This window comes from Sinocyclocheilus rhinocerous, unplaced genomic scaffold (genome assembly GCF_001515625.1).
Source record: "Sinocyclocheilus rhinocerous isolate Xijiao unplaced genomic scaffold, SAMN03320098_v1.1 scaffold1334, whole genome shotgun sequence".
Taxonomy (NCBI): Eukaryota; Metazoa; Chordata; class Actinopteri; order Cypriniformes; family Cyprinidae; genus Sinocyclocheilus; species Sinocyclocheilus rhinocerous.
Window position 1 is genome coordinate 696,583 of NW_015626864.1, and position 17,201 is coordinate 713,783.

Here is a 17,201-nt window from a genome sequence, read left to right on the forward strand (position 1 = left end):
TGTACTTAACCATATTTTGGGGGAAAATTTGTACACAAAAGTGAGCAAAACCTGACAAAATCGGCAAAAAGCTCAATTTGTGGATGTCCTCATTTGTAAAACTGTTATAAAAATAAAGTAAACCGTTTTTTTTTTTACTTTTGAAATTGTAAAAACGCAGAAAGTTTTCTGTGAGGGGTAGGGTTAGGGGTGGGTTAAGGTTAAAAAGTGTATAACTATCTGTATATAAAAACAATCAAAGTCTATGTAATGTCCCCATTTAGATAGCTAAGTAAACATGTGTGTGTGTGTGTGTGTGTGTGTAAAATAGTATATCAGTCTGGCGAGTAAACAAAATAATTTACTAGCCAATGGCGATTATATTGCCACGGTGTGCGTAGAGGGTTGCTTTATCCACATAACTACATAGAATTAAGCTCATAATTAAACCGTAATAATCAAATAAGACCAGTCATATCCACACTGATTGACTGCATTTACAATACTTACAACTGAAGAGCTTGGATATGAAAGTAATCAACTTGTTAATTTTAATTTTTAATTTTCTTTAAAGCTGATCATCATTAAGAAAATGTAATGACTATTTTAAAAACGTTATATATTTTAATTTTTTAGATTTAAATATAATAATAAAATATTAATATAAAACTTACCATAGCATTTTACCAAATTTACCATAAATGGTTTCACTGTGTTATACACTTTTTTTTTCATAAACAGAAAGAATAAATAGTATTGTTAAATAAGCTGGGGAAGGAACTCACATTGGTAAGGAGATGGGGAAAGAAATAAAACTGATCAAGAAAACAGAATCAAATGACTAAAATCTCTAAAAGACTGAAAGTAAAACTGCTAAGTAAAATATATGAAAGGAACAAACAAGAAACTGAAGACAACAAAGACATAATTGGTAATGTAGCCAACTTGGGTCATAAAAGCCATTTAACTCAAGTGAAGATACCAATTATCATTCCCAGAGAGTAGCATCAACAAAAATAGATCAGGCTTCGCCAGAGTATAGGCTCAACAGAGCTAAGCAGTCTTTCAGGGAGTCTGACACACAAAGGGACAGAAACTTGAGCCAATAACCACCAGACAAACCAGAGACCATTCACTGCAAAAAGCATGCCGTCATTGATATTTGTATGGGCATATCCACTAAATAGTTTGCAGAACACAAAGCACTTCCCAGATGATACAAAGCCACATCAAAAGTTGTGCAATCGTGCATTTCCCAGCATTCCAATTTTCCATTCAAATACAGTCAAATGTCCAAGCTCAAACTACCATCTAAATCTCCAAAAGCTGCTTTACCTGTTAGTTTTGGGAGCTGCAGTGGTTTTGGCTATGGCTGAAGTGCTGGGTTTGGCAGCAGGGGCAGCAGCTGGCCTTGGAGCAGGAGCTGAGAAAATGAAATTGAAATAAATCATGTTCCAAAGTAAAAACTGACTGGGATTGCTCAAGAAAATATTGGTAAAATATAATGCAAAGTCACGATGAAAAGAACTATAATTAAATAAAATTACATTTCTATTTTACATAATGACGCCCTGCACCACAACAGGTTTGTGTTGTATCTGGCACATGAGAATAAATGGAACATTTTCTAATGATGCTTAGTTATTGGTACATGCCCAAATCCAATCTTAGAAGTACCAGAACTAAACTCTGTAAGTGACCTCGTAAACCCATACATGCCAGGTCATCTTACCTGTGGTTTTGGGTTTGGTTGTAGCACTAGTGGCAGCTGTGGCAGGCCTCTTACTCAGGCTGGTGGCTGTGCTGGCAGCCAGTCCTGTCTTTGTTCCACTGGCTACGGCGGTTGTCGTTGATCTGCTAGTTCCAACAGTTGCTGCTTTAGGTTGGGCCCTTGAAGTTGCAATGGCAGTAGAAGAACCAACGGGTTTCTTACTTGGACCAGAAAGTCCAACGGTAGTGGTGGGTTTCTTCTTGTCTGCTGCAGCAGTGCTAACTGGAATGGGTTTCTTGGTTGTGGTACTCGATGCAGTCTTTGTGAGGCCATTAGCCACACGGCTTTGGGTTGCTTTGGGTCGTGTGACAGGTCCAGTGGTAGCTGGACCTGCAACAATCTTGCCTTTGACTGGGCCTTTGGATTTGCTTTTAGCATCTACTGCTTTCTCAGAAGCTTCCTTTACAGTTGGAGGAGCTGCTTGCTCATTTTGGGGTGCATCAGGTTGTGGGGGTGATGGTGTAGTGCCATTTTGAGATGCCCCGTCATTCCCGGTTGGTTCGGTTATGGGTTCTGTTCCATCGGCTTCCATTGGTTCAGATGGTGCTGTGGCCGCCCCATCAGGTTTCATTGCCAATATTACCCGACGATCTGTTGCTGCTTGATAAGCTCGCTGGATTCAGTGCTGTTCATACACTGAACCCAGGGATAACTCAATAACTGCCCTGCAAGAAAACAGGAAAGACAATTAAATGCTATTTGCAGTGACTTTTTTTGGCTCTATGCACCTGAAGCAACTTGATTTTTACTAAGTTGGAGTGCAACAGTTGCTTCTCATACAAAGACATAAATACAATCAGTTTGGCAGAGAAATGCTGCGTGTAACAGAATGAAAGAATTTTAAGTAACCATGTAACTGAAAGAGAGAGAGTTTAAAAGTAAAACTATTCATTGCAAGAGGAAGCAGCATTTTTTTAAAGGGAACCATTCCTATGAAGGGCAACTTGGGAAACACAGGAAATAAAAGAACCAAAATCCAAAAATATCAAGTCGAGAGGCATGTTGCACAAAGCTGGTTTCAGTTTTTACCCAGGTAAGTTCATGTTTAGTTTAAGCAAACTGAAATCCTGAGAAATCCTTCTGTGAGATGATGTGGCTTCTTACACCGAATAAGGCACGCAACATATTTCATAGTATTCCAAAATGTGATAAAGGCTCGATTAGCATTGCATTATTATATTCTTTATTATAATAAAACAAACTCAGATAAACCATATATTGTCGTAGTAGTGTGTTTATTAGTCACGTTGAATTAATGAAAGCAGTTAAATCTTCTGTTTATTCAGCAACCGGTAGCCTATAGGTATTTCCTGGGTTTCTTCTGCAAGGAGTATTTGGGGTTTCTTCTGCGAGGAGTATTTGGGGTTTCCGCGCGAAAGCGCCCTCTGGCCTTCGGATGGAGATTTACTGCTGATCACAGAACCGTGCTTCCCTGACAAAATGCGCATGACAATCGCAGCTTTTGCCTAATCGCGACTGCGATTTAATTTAGATTAATTCTGCAGCCCTAGTACTCATATATAAATGCTTTTCGCCATAAATTACAATTCATAGTAGTTCATAGTTTTTAATCGCAAAATCCATAATTTTTTTATTTTAGTGGCATTACATATAATACGACATTATTTAGTTTTTCACCATATAGGCTAGGTAATTTTACAGTTAACCAATTAACAGGTTTTTACTGTAGCATTTTTATTTTTTTGTTCTGTAAAAAACAAATTTACATTTTTACACTAACATTTTGAGAGTGCTGCAGAAAAGTGTTTTTGCTAGTATCTTGAGTAGGTCTCCAAGACATTAGTCTGAAATGAACACTAGGCTCCATAAAAATCTAAATATTAAGATGATTTTATTTATTTGTGTGGATCATTTACACAGAACAGTCACCACCACCTGCTCTACAGAAATATGATGCCATTATCTGGACTTCATCTACCTGTTCATAAAAACTAGTAATTTCCTATGTCTGCCAAATGTAAACAGAGATGGCATCATTAGAAAAGAATCACCCTTGTCCCAATATACATATTTTTTCACATAACACAGATTCAAATCCACAACTTTGTCTCACAAATAAACCCAAATTAAAATTCGGCAGAATTCTAAAAGAAAAGAATTTCAATATAACCATTTCACTGGAGGACTGCACTATGCAAGTCATTTTTTTTTTCCTTCAGGGACTGAAGGGGGGGGGAATTCTCAGAATTCTCCTTTATTCTGAATCCTCATATCTTTCTCTTCCCCCCTTCCCTTCCCTTTCTCCTTAACCACAACCCCCCTCTTTCTTCTCCTTCCCCTCCTCCTCTACATCAGATCTGTTCCCTGTCTGTAGCCACAGATGGCCCTAGCAGCTGAGCTATTGTTCTGGCTCTACAACAAGCCCAAGCAACCAAAGCGGAAAGCAAATTAAGACCGAGAAAGGGGGAAATCGTGGGATGAAGTAACAATGACAAGGCAAGCGGAGAAATCAAATTTTAATGTGGCACCATCCAGGAAATGAGTGGACTCAAGTATGTGTGACAGAATCAAGAAGAGGAAAACAAACAACGAAACTCTGAATAAAAATGTTGAAAGCCCTTCAGAAATGTCCCTCAGAAGGCAGAAAACAAAGAGGATGCACGACACACATTCTAGAAACCTTGTCACCCTACAGGGCAAGTTGATGAATTGGGATGTCATCACTCTGCCCACGACAGGACAAAAATTACCCAGCAGCCCTGCTGATGTGTCTCCATGGTGATGTGCAGATCAACAAGGGGACATATAGAAAAAAAGGATCCAGTTTAATCAGAAGACAAAGTTTCAGTAAGAACTTTCACAGCACAGATCCTCAAAAAACAAGAAAATAAGATGAATCTACAATTATGAGTTCAGCTGTTTTATATCCACAGTTCAGACTGTTTCCCATAAATATCCATTAGTCACTCTCCACATGAGCAAAGTGTGCATCAGTGTTATTTTGGGATCATTATATTACAGTTTTATTAATATTTTGGATTAGTTTTTATTCTCATATTTTCAGTTTTCAATAAAATTTTGGTTAAAGTTTTAGTAATTTTGTTCTGTCATTTTTATAATTTGTTTTATATATAACTATAGGTTTTTATTCATTTTTACTTCAGTTTTAGTTTACATTTTTAGAACATCAAGTTAAACTAAATGAAAAAGAGAAATGTTGCCTTTGCAACTAGCTGAAATAAAATGTTGATTTTTTTTGTATTTTATTTCAGTTAACATTTGTTTTCTTTTAAGCAATGAAAAAAGGTCTTATTTGTAGTTTCAGTTAACTAAAACCCTGGTACGCATAAAAGAGAACCAGGAAAAAAAGAGATTAAGTATTAGGACAAACTAACTAAACAATAAGGGGAGGGTAAGGAAGAATAAGATATGCTATAATAATTGTGTGTATGAAGTGGTAGGGTGTGTGTGTGTGTGTGTCCTGGTTTGACTGGATGAAGCAGTTGTTGTGTTCACAAAGACAGCAGAAAAGGGTAAAGCCTGCTAATGCAAACAGCTTAATAATAAAAAAATCACTGAAGATTACAATCACACACACATCTCCATTTAACAATACACTTCAAATAATAAAACAGGCCTCTTTCAGGGAAAACTAACAGCAAAAGCACTTGTGAGAACATTCAGGTGCTCATGAAAAACCTGCTTTATTATTCAAACCAAAACTGTCCACACTCTTAAAAATAGAGGTTCCTAAAGGAGGGTTTACAGTGATGCCATAAAAGAACCATTTATTTTTTTTAAATGTGAAGAACATTTTAGTAAACCAAAGAACCTTATTCTACTATCAATAACCTTTTGTGGAATGGAAAGGTTCCATGAATGTCAAAGGTTCTTTATGGAACAACAGATGCCAATAAAGAATCTTTATTTCAAAGAGTTCAGATAACACTTTTCTACCAACAAATTTCCATGACTTTTCCAAGGCCTTTCCAGTTGTTCAACATTTTGATTCAAACTGATCTGCCAATGAATTTCAGACTGATGCGTGAACCAATTCATCCAATTTATTGAAACTGACTCAATTAAACAATTTGCTCACAAATCAGAAATTACCATGGCTTTTGAGCAAGCAATATCTTATATGATATTGTACAGCAGAGCATAACTAGAAAAATGTATATTCACTATAAAAATTTCCATGACTTTAACATTACCAGGTTTTCAATGAAAGTAGGAAACCTTTCTGCCTTTCCACCATCAGTTAACGGTCATTAAACCTCATACCCATCTTGTCCATTATCTTAATCCATCATTTGTTTGGATTAGGTAATGTACATGCATAGACACAGACAGTGGATTATAAAGGTGCCACGAGGACATTTTAAAACACGTGTGCTTTCCTAACCCCTACATTCAACCCCTGGATTTATCAAATCTAAAATAATACCTTTATAAAGCTACTTTCCACACGGGGACGTCCTTAAAGTGTGTCTGTCATGTTGCACCTACTGTAGTAGCTTGATGTACTGCATTGTGACGGCTTCCCACTAAGCACTTCAGAAACATGTGCAGGTGACAGCTAGCATCACACACAGGCGCGAAGCAAATGCCACATTCTAGATTCAGTTTCTAGAAAACAAGTGTGAGAGAAACTGATATAAAGCTAGAAGGAACATATAAAGAGGCTTTGCAAACCCAAATTCCTGCACAGGGCCTCTAGTTCCTCAGGGCCGAGCCATAACCAGCTGTCACAAACATGCAGCTATTTCCATGCAGCTGTAGTTGGCCACATCCTGCATTCTTGTAATAAGAGCCAGTGGCAGGCCTTCGTTTAACAAATATTCTTATTCTAACCGATTGGCTAGAACTTGTTGTTTTACATGAAAGTTATAATCTGTAAATTTAACCTGACAATAACAGAAAAATACTTAGAAAAGGATAAGGTGAGAGATGGAATACCAAAGAAAAACGGTCAGAAATGACACAAACATCTACTTCACATGCAATCTGCCCATACAAGGCAGTGCTCTCACAACTCTACTCCTGGCACACATACTCCTAAGAATCAACACATGAAAACATTGAAAGAGCGCAGAAACACAACCCTGCTATTCCCTCTCTTTTACTCCCTCCTCATTATAGTCAATTATTCATCCGACTCCCACATCGACACCATGAGGCCGCTCTCACTAAAGACTAAAATGCTGTAATGTGCATAAAGCTATTGTTTAAGGATAGTTATTATGCTTTGTGCATTTGTCAGATCTAAACAATGTCCAAAACTTGCATTGCTTTTGTAACATAAAATAACGTTACAGTCACTTTTCATCAATTTAGTGCATCCTTCCTGAATCAAAGTATTAATTTCTCAAAATAATAATAAAAATCTTACTGACCTTAAAGGGTTAGTTCACCCCAAAATGAAAATTATGTCATTAATTATTCACCCTCGTGTTGTTCCAAACCCGTAAGACCTTCGTTCATCTTCGGAACACGAAATGTGAGAGCTCTCAGACCCTGCATAGACAGCAACGCAACTGTAATGTTCCCAGGTCTAGAAACATAGTAAGGACATCGGTAAAACAGTCCATGTGACATCAGTGGCTCAACTTCAGTTTTGCAAAGCTACGAGAATACTTTTTGAGCGCAAAGAAAACAAAAATAACAATTTCTATAACAATTCTTCTCCCCCCGAGTTACGTCTTCCGCCATTTTGGAGAATACCCAAGAGCGTAATCGACGTAATCAGCGTTGTTTACGTTCGGGGGAGAAAGCGCACGCATGAACGTAATCTGCGTAGTTTATGCTTAGGGGAAAGCGTGTGCGTATGTGTTGTGATACTCTAAAATGGCGGAAGACGTAACTCGGGGGAGAAGAATTGTTGAAAAAATTATGTTATTTTTGTTTTCCTTGCGCTCAAAAAGTATTCTCGCAGCTTCGCAAAACTGAACTTGAGCTACTGATGTCACATGGACTGTTTTACCGATGTCCTTACTATGTTTCTGGACCTGGGAACATTACAGTTGCGTTGCTGTCTATGCAGGGTCTGAGAGCTCTCACATTTCATCAAAAATATCTTAATGTGTGTTCCGAAGATGAACGAAGGTCTTACGGGTTTGGAACGACATGAGGGTGAGTAACTAATGACAGAATTTTCATTTTTGGGTGAACTATCCCTTTAAGCTTTTAGACTGTACAAGAAAATATGCAGATGAAACACAATGGCAAAATTATTACAAAAAGTATTTTGAATAAATAAAATTCAAAATGTCATCTGCAAATCAAGTCTGTGCTTACATAAACCAGCTTCTCAAGTTAATGAAACCTCTGAAATTCGCATGGGCATCAGTCTGTGTGGGTGTTCACTTTTTACTTTCACTCTTCCCATACAGAAAACAACAGCCAGTAGGCCAAACATTTTCAGTGTTAATGTTGAAGAAAAATCTCTAGAATCAATTTAAACTGTAAAATGTGCAACAGAGTACTAAACCATAGTAAGTAGCTTAAAGCATAATCAAACTAGAAAAAGCATTTAACAAACAAACAGAACTGTTATACATTAAGTTTAAATCCAGTGTGCAGAATGTGTCAGATTTTCCAAAACCACCTCATAAAAAAAAAAGAAACGGAAAAACAGATTCTGTCTTCGCCTGCATATCAGTTACATTCAGAACAAAATAGAACATGCTGTGTAGTGCTGGAAAACCCAGATTCCCATCTTTCTCCCTGAGAAACATCTCGGCATGTTTATGAGCACACCAGATTCCTTAAAACGGACAAGAGACAGGAAGTCGCAACATTATATACACCCACAACAGACTAAAAACTGCAGGCTCCTCACAGGAAGGGGGAAATTCTTTAATACGCTCAAGCTAATAAAACCGTTCCCAGTGGTGGGTGTGATTTCTCATCTTTTTGACTCGCTATCACACATAAACCCACCCACAAAGACAAAGGTTTCAGTTTTTATCTTGGTCAATTTGAAGCAACGGGTCAACATTAAAGAGATCACCCAAAAAAGAAAATTTGCTGCTAATCTACTCACCCTCAGGCCATCCAAGATGCAGGTGACTTTTCCTTCAGTAGAACAGAAAGAAGATTTTTAGATGAAACCCTGGTCCTTTGATTCAAAAAATGCAAGACAGTGGCTTCCCGTATTTGAGAATTTAAAAAAAAGCATATCAAGGAACACAAACTTAATACCCCTGGCTCCTAAAGATATATTAAGGTCTTATGAAGCAAAACGATTGGTCTGTGCAAGAAACTGAATATTATTTATAACATTATTATGGTTTCTCATGGTTTATGTAAAAAGGTGAGTTGATTAAGACGAGTTAAGTTTATTCACTTCATATTCTTTAGACATCTAAAACATACGCATTTTAAATAATTATTTTTGGGTGCTTTAATAATATAATTGCATATACAATTCATTATTGATTATTAGTGATTCATGTAAATGAACTGGTGAATTGGTTATTTGAAACAAACTGTCTGAAAGAACCAGTTCGTGGAAAAGAATCAGACTTCAACATTTGCCTGAGGCTCTGGATTACAGGTAATAATGTTGTAAATAAAGTTCAGTTTCTTGCACAGACCAATCATTTCGCTTCACACGACCTCAATATATCATCAAGAGCCACTTGTATTAATTTTGTGTTGCTTTTTTCATCTCTCAAAGTGACGGCAGCCATTGGCTTGCATTTTATGAATCATCAAGAACCACCGTTTCAGCTAAAAATCTTCATTACTGTTCTACTGAAGAAAAAAAGAAAAGAAAAAAAAGTCACCTACATCTTGGATGGCCTGAGGGTGAGTAAATTAACAGCAAATTTCATTAGTTCACCCAAAAATGAAAACTACCCCATGGTTTACTCACCCTGAAGCCATATATGACTTTCTTCTTTCAGATTAATACAATCGGAGTTATATTAAATTTAAAAATGTCCTGGCTCTTCCCAGCTTTATAATGGCAGTGAATGGGAGTCGAGATTTTGAAGTCCAAAACAGTGTGTCCATCCATCATAAAAAGTACTCCACATGGCTCTGGGGCGTTAATAAAGTCCTTCTGAAGTGAAGCGATACATTTGTGTAAGAAAAATATCCATAATTAAAACTTTATAAACTAATCCGATGAGAATACGCAAGTCTTGCATATTTTTCTCTTACACAAATGCATCGCTTTAAGGGTCCAGCGAAATCGAAGAAAGGTGTGATTTTAAACAAATATATAATGGTGTGAGAACTGGCATATCTTTAGTAGTTTGATTTGCATTGGTGAATGGTTACTAGATGGGTGTAGGGAAGGATAATGGGTCAGTATTGTGTGTGGGGTCGAGCTGAAGTGTCAGACAGCGCTGAGAGTGTGAAACGGTAGCAACGATGCAGATAAACAGGAAGAAACGCAACGACCCTACTCCCTCTCTTCCAACAGGATTAACTCCAGATGAGCGAGTTGTGTGTGTTGTCTCAGAATAGGGTGTGAATGGGGCTTAATGAGCCAGCAGGGTTTGATTTTGCAATGCGTAAATGTAAGGATTAAGAGAGGACATTCCCCATTGTGTGGCACGCACCATGCTGACGGGGGCTGGGCATGGCTAGAACGGAGCTGCTAAAACAACATGAGAGATATTGGACAAAAACAGGCAGCAAAATGGCACAGGGCAAAAGTAAAAGTGATGTAAAAGAACTTTTGAAGAAACTTAAACTCCTTTCTTACGGAAGACAAGGCGGAACTGGACTTAAGCAAAGGCTGCAACCATCTCACATGCTCAAGACAGACCGACAAAAAAGATTAGCGTCACAGAAGATGTTTTGGAGAGGGAGGGAATTGTGAGAGGGAAAAGGAGAGAAAGAACAGATGGTAAATGGTGGCGTGATGGTTTGGGTGTAGTTTGCATACTGGACACGCAGCAGAACGCTGTGATGGATATGGACAGAGCCCAAGAGGATTAAAACAGGACATCAGCTAAATCTAAAAACACACACAAACAAACTCTCTGCCAAGTTATCTAGCACTAGTTTGCCAACAGTTAAAAGCTCTTTTGTCAGTGCCAGTGTTTTAGCAGATTAGGGGGTCATAAAACCACCAGAAAGGATTTAATAGAATAACGTGGTATTTCAAAATGTTCTTTCCAAATGCAAAACTGACGTCAAGCGCTGAGTAGATTATCCTGATGGTAAAAACTCAGGAAGCCATTTCATTCACAGGAAACAAAAGAGTACCAGGATTTGATGATAGTCTGGAATTCACATTACTGCAACTGGAGTCAATCCAGTTCATATTATTAAATGTGAACTGGATTGATTAATATATGATTAAATTCAGGTTATCAGAGTATTTGTAAGGCAATGAACTGGTGCATAAGCAAACAGATTTGACGATTAACATGGTTTATTTCATTAATCCGCTACTGAAAATTTGGGGCTTCTTCCCTGCTGGGCATCTGCTTGTCCAACTCGACAACCCCACTGTGAGGTCACGGCTAAGCTGGAGCCAACCAGACATCTCAAAAGCTGTTAAATGATCCAATCTGTGAGTGCTGCATTGGCCAGTACATCAATAGATATGCATACAAACACCCTTAAACACAATTTTTACGAAATATAATAATATTCCAAGATCAATCAATGCTGGGATATTTCACCCAAAGATGAAAATTCTGTCGTCTTTTACTCACCCTCCACATGTTCCAAACCTGCGGGACTTACTTTCTTCTGTTGAAAACAAAAGATGATATTTTGAAGAATGATGGTAACCAAACAGCTGATGGTAGACATTGACTTCCATAGTATTTTCCATACTATGGTAGTCAATGGGTACCATCAATTGATCGGTTACCAACATTCTTCAAAATATCTTCTTTTGAGCTCAACAGAAGGAAGGTTTGGAATAACTTGAGGTGTGTAAATGATGAAAATTTTTATTTTTGGGTGAACCCTAACCCTTTAAAACATGTTTTTTTTCAAAATGCGAAATCTGTGTGGGGAAAACTTTTGCTCTCACACAAAATTCCAGGTGGATTTATTGAAATGACTATTTCATCTGCAACAATTTGCTGAAATTCTGCTAATGTGAATGCACCTTAACTCAGAAAAGAAGTGATGTGTGGGAAAATGGCAGAAAAAGAATCAAAGTTGTCTGCAAAATAGTGACCACAGACTTGAGAGGGATCAGCGAACCTAAAACACAACACCACAATGACAAAACCTGAATTGGTTCCAGCACAAGATGACTCAAGTGATGAAATCATTAGCTTACAGGATGCAATAGAAAGCACAATCAATCACTACATAACGCTATTGGCTAGAAGTAAACCAAGTCTAGCCGAGCAGCAAGAGCAGACTGGTGAGGGTGTCCTGTTTAAACAAAGCTATTAGTGTCAGGAGTCCTTCACTGAGGAGTGTGGCTAAAACAACTAATGACAGCAGCTGCTCTGTTCAACTTCAGACCAACCTGAGCTCAGGCACACATCTAAACAGTGAGGGGCTATCATAAATCTTAGCACAAGTAGGCTCTGTTTTCATGTGTTATTTGTTCTATCATTCTAGCATCAAATTGGGGTTGTAGTTCTGGACTGTTCAGTCAAGTCAATTCGTTTTTTATTGGGACGACCAAAACAACAGCTGGCATTAGTGTATGACAAATTCCTGGGACAACTGGGAGGACACAATAGACCATTATGGTCTTAGCAAGGCATTATATGACATCGACAAGGTTGTTTAAAATTACCCTAAAATTATCCATGTCTTGCAAATTAAGTGAGCTCACTAAGTTTTTGTATATGTTTAGCTGGCTCTTATTCAACCTAATAGTAGCCTACCAGTGGTTTTGTACTTTATAAGAACACTTAGTGGCTTGGATGCATGAATATTTTTCCACTTGTAGGCTACTTATTCTATTTGAACTGTCTTGAGGATACCACACTTGCCGATCCATTCTATCTGGACTAGGCCGTTGCTAGGCTTTAATTTGTTTAGAAGTACTTACAGGTTTAAGCTTTGTATACTATCTAAAACCACTATACAAAATGAACAATAGTGTTGTTAAAAATAGTAACTAGTTAATTTTATGATGCAGCCGGTCACGTGATTTGAACATGGCTACAGGGGCGACCTGCTCCAGGTAGAATTACCGGAATCTTCGTCTCATGTGAGTGTATCATTTTAATGATATTTCACTGCCCATATCTCTTTGTCGAAACCCTTTTAATTTACAAGAAATTAGTGAATGCGCCTTAAAACCAACAGTTTCCACACAAAACGACCTCTCATGAAAGATCTGCTAGTGAATGAGCAAAAGTTATATATCCGGGCCATTATCGTTAAAAGCGGTCATGAACTTGTAGAACTGAATTCTAGAATGTACACAGAGACAGAGTGTGATGAGTGACACGCTGTTATCTACAGACCTGCTGGCGTTACAAGGGCAGGGTGATAACACAGCATGACATCAACGCGATTCAAACGATCATTCAAGTCAAAACGAGGCAGTGGCCAGACAAACTCCGAGAAGCAGCACAGGCGGTTCATATCCATATCAAACGACGGCAATCCATGATAGTCCACTTACACTATCGATTTCTCTGAGCTTTAGTAGTTTATTCGGGTAAAAAGAGGCGAGGCGGGTCAGAATAACACAGGACAGCTATTGAAGTGAAGCGGTGCTATCATTGCGCGTTTCGATTCAAATCGACTTGAATTCCTCAACATCAAATCTTTTCATTCTCAAGAACTGCACTTCACATTTTAAGCTGACCCTAGATGAAACCCCCACAAAAGGCAGCGATTTGTTTGCATTTCCAAGACAGATAGTTGATGTATTTATATTTTGCATTAGAAAATACTATTTATTTTGTACTTGACAAGAAAAATGGTGATCAAACGGCATTCGTTTTATCCGAAGATGAATCGCTACATGTAACCACAGCAGCCACGCGAGCCATTTCATCAATTACGATGCCCTTCACGCGCTGTGATTAAATGCAATCGTATAAAAAACAAAACAAAAAAGAATCGATGTTTCAAACGGAGCACAGGCCGCTGCTCAGTTCATACCATGTGTGTATAAATCGATGCATCGCATCCTTTAAAAGCCCAGCCCAACCCAAACATGCAAAATCGGAACGAAACCAAACCTGATTCCAGAAAATATTCAGAACGTAAACCAAGTTAGTTGATTGTGGTCCCAAATGAAATGACATTTTGAACAGAGAATTTGAACCAGGCAAACAGGTTGAAATATAAGCAAAGTAAACATGCTCCAAAATGTCATCCATTTACCTTCAGATGATTTTAAAAGCGCCTGGTTTCGACTCCTCCGCTTCAGTCTGGAAAAGCGGACAACCCACGACTCCACACCGGCGGCAAGGTGATACGGGAGGCGTGTGGGTCCTTGTGCAAATTGCTTAAAATATACAAACGTGCAAAAAAAGCCCTGTATATCAACCCACTGCTTCACCCTCGCGATTCACCGTGAGCTGAAATCGGTGTTAAGGAAGTTGATCAAATCCTAACGTGGCAATTCAGAAACAAAAAGGATCAAGCCACCAAAAAGCCCATCGGACTCCCGGTTTTCATCCAATGGGATCAAGTACCGAAATACACTTCAAAAGGGCAGTGATGTCGCTTTACAAACTATGGCCACGCCCATCTAGCATCCAGCACGCTGTTTCACCATCATGTGTTTGAAAAACACGCATAATTGAGGACTACCAACTCAACACTGGATTTAACAATTAAATCGACAGGGACATAAAAATAAAAACAATGCTAATGTATTAATATGTTCCAACACAATTAGGACTAAAAATTTACAGCGTTATAGGTTGTATCTGCCATGAAAATTCCATTAAAATTAAATAAAAAAAGAGTTAATTATCAGCAGACAAAAGGAATATTGATTGTTTTTGCTCTAATCTTTGTGCAAGTGTAATTGATCATTTGAAAATTTAAAAAAAGTTGATACAGGGGCATATGTGTCCTTGAGAAAAATATTGACAAAAATTTTACATCCTCATGAAAATGTATTTTTCTTTAAAAGCAGACGGGAGAGAGAGTAGGGATTAAATCGCCTGCAAAAAGCGGATTTCCTAAAGCTAAAAAAGTGCATTCATGGACTAAAACCAGCATTCAGGCAGAGAAAAAATCAGTCACACAAACAGTATGACAGCAAACATTATTCTGTTAAACAAAGAAAGGGTCATTGATGGACAAGCAACACTTGATTTTTGTTTACATACATAAGATTTGCTTACACACATACATAGAAAGCTTTGTAAAAGAAGAAATAGTCCAGTCTCTACCCCCATCGGAAGTAAATGGATTCTCACAGGCCTGCAGCTGTGCACTGTTCTATACTACATGGCTCTAATTTGTCTAGTTTTTATTTAAGGTCGGCTTTGTCTTTAATATGCAAATTTGAATATATGGGTGGAGCCAATCATATAGCACATTAATGATCTTCTTTACCGTTTTAAGGAGCGTCAGTCCGGCATTTGCTATCTTCACCCCTACGATAAGGTTAAGTTAAACTATAAGTAAGATATTGTGAGCATCTGAGCACATCACAGAAGTAGTTTTGGATAAGATGAATTAAGAAATCAGTCAAAATTAAGCCTCAGATGATTATCTTCTTGTTATACTGCTGTAAAACCTGTCTGTATATGATCACAATGGGCTTATTGAGGTGGTTAAATTAAATCTCTTCCGGTTAACTCATTTCTGTTTGAATAGCTGGGTGTGGCTCATATTCAGACTCCCACGGCAGGTTGAGAATAGGAAAGCAGGCCTTTATAGAATGGCCACAAGGTCTGAGATCAACATCTGAGGGGATTGCTCTGTTTGAACAGTGTGTGTAATCTCTTTCTGTGGTTTCAGATAGCCAACTCAAACAATGTACACTGGCTAATGCAATGGTTAGTGTACCTGCTTTAGACCAGCTATTCAAACATGCCTACAAACTCCCTTCCCCTCTTCCACATACAATAACCTTGGCTAAATGATTTTTAAGCAACTTTAATATTTTACAAGTGCAATTTAGGTGCCACAGACGCCATCTATAATTTGAAAGTCTTCAGATTTGTGATAAAATGCTCTCATTATACCACCTAGTGTTCATATGGTATAGTAAGAAAGTATTACATGTATAGGTTGGTCAATACAGCTTTAAAAAGTGTTCTAATTTACTCTAATATGGAACAACAACAGGACAAGGAAAATGTGTCAATATTAAAAAATCTTTAGAAAATCTCTGTATTGAACAATACATGTGAACATTAAAAAAAAATAGACCCTGTCAAGATCAAAGCTTGGGAAAAAAATGTGCAATGACACTTATACAAGTGTTTAAAACAAAAAGAAAAATCAAGAAATGAAAAATCCTCCATTTTTAAAGTCGGTAGATTCTTCTACATCACTTTATCTACATGCTGTTTGTGTTGCCTTGGTCAGCAAAGTATTTGCACAAGTTGTCCATCACAAAACATTTGAAAAGACACAATTATCAGGCTAAAATGAAATATGAAATATTTCAGGTACACATCTGACAACATATGATGTGATTTCTGAACAACATCCCCGTGTAGCTTCACGTTAGTAACAGAAAGTGTGGTCTGTTTGCAGATTGTGCGCTTTAAATTCATTTGAAGCAGAAAGGCAACACAACATAAATAAAACACTACACTACAACACGATTGAATTACACATTAAAATAATACAGAAGTATTAAAAGGAAAATCTAATCATGTAATATGACCAAAAAGCAGTTCACTGACATCAAAATAATATGATTGGTCCCACTTATTGTGTACTTGAATTAATGGCTTGCACAGGCCCCAGAATTTAAATATTTATACATCCTTCTCTTATCAGTCAAGTATAATGGAGAAGATCTAATTAGGCTTGTTAGTCCTCTGTGAGAGTGAGAATCATGCATGGGTCAAGCATTTTTGATGAGTTCTATTGTTCTAATATGTCCCCATGGTAACAGAACACTGTGCCCTCACCAGTAATCTTACAATAGTGTTCTTGAAGGCCTCGGTTTTAAAACAAAGCTGATGAAGGCTGGCTGTATATTCTATAAAGCACTAGATCATCAAGGTTAAGGCTGTCCAATATAATTTATAAAATAAGACTTCACTTATGGTATGCAAAGTGAGTGATTTGATTCAGATTAAACAATAAATCAGTATGGAATCAAATTATGGAGGTATGATTACTGGTGAACTTGTGTACCAAAAGTCCTCATCCTCTTCAACAATGAGGTATTACAGTCCAAAATTACAGCCAGCTCTACACATCAGGAAGTGTCAGAAAAATACAAAAAGCAACTGAAAGTCATCCTCTTCAACAATGAGGTATTACAGTCCAAAATTACAGCCAGCTCTACACATCAGGAAGTGTTAAGGCTAAGTTTCTGAGGCATTCTGGGTGTGAATTCATACTAGCAGAGCATGTATTTTTGTTATGGATAAGTGGAGATGATATTAAG

General features: G+C 37.7%; 1 protein-coding gene across 1 annotated transcript in view; it reads right to left on the reverse strand.

Annotated features, from left to right (window-relative positions):
- The window catches only part of LOC107718585 (uncharacterized), a 26,842-nt gene extending 12,533 nt beyond the window's left edge, over window positions 1-14,309 (reverse strand). Inside the window, exons 1-3 of the mRNA XM_016525739.1 lie at window positions 13,994-14,309; window positions 1,712-2,415; window positions 1,315-1,402 (exon numbers count right to left, since the gene is read on the reverse strand). Of these exons, the coding sequence (XP_016381225.1) occupies window positions 1,315-1,402; window positions 1,712-2,321 (698 nt within the window). The 5' untranslated portion in view covers window positions 2,322-2,415; window positions 13,994-14,309. The remainder of the gene's footprint in view (window positions 1-1,314; window positions 1,403-1,711; window positions 2,416-13,993) is intronic.
- Between the last annotated feature and the right edge of the window lie 2,892 nt (window positions 14,310-17,201).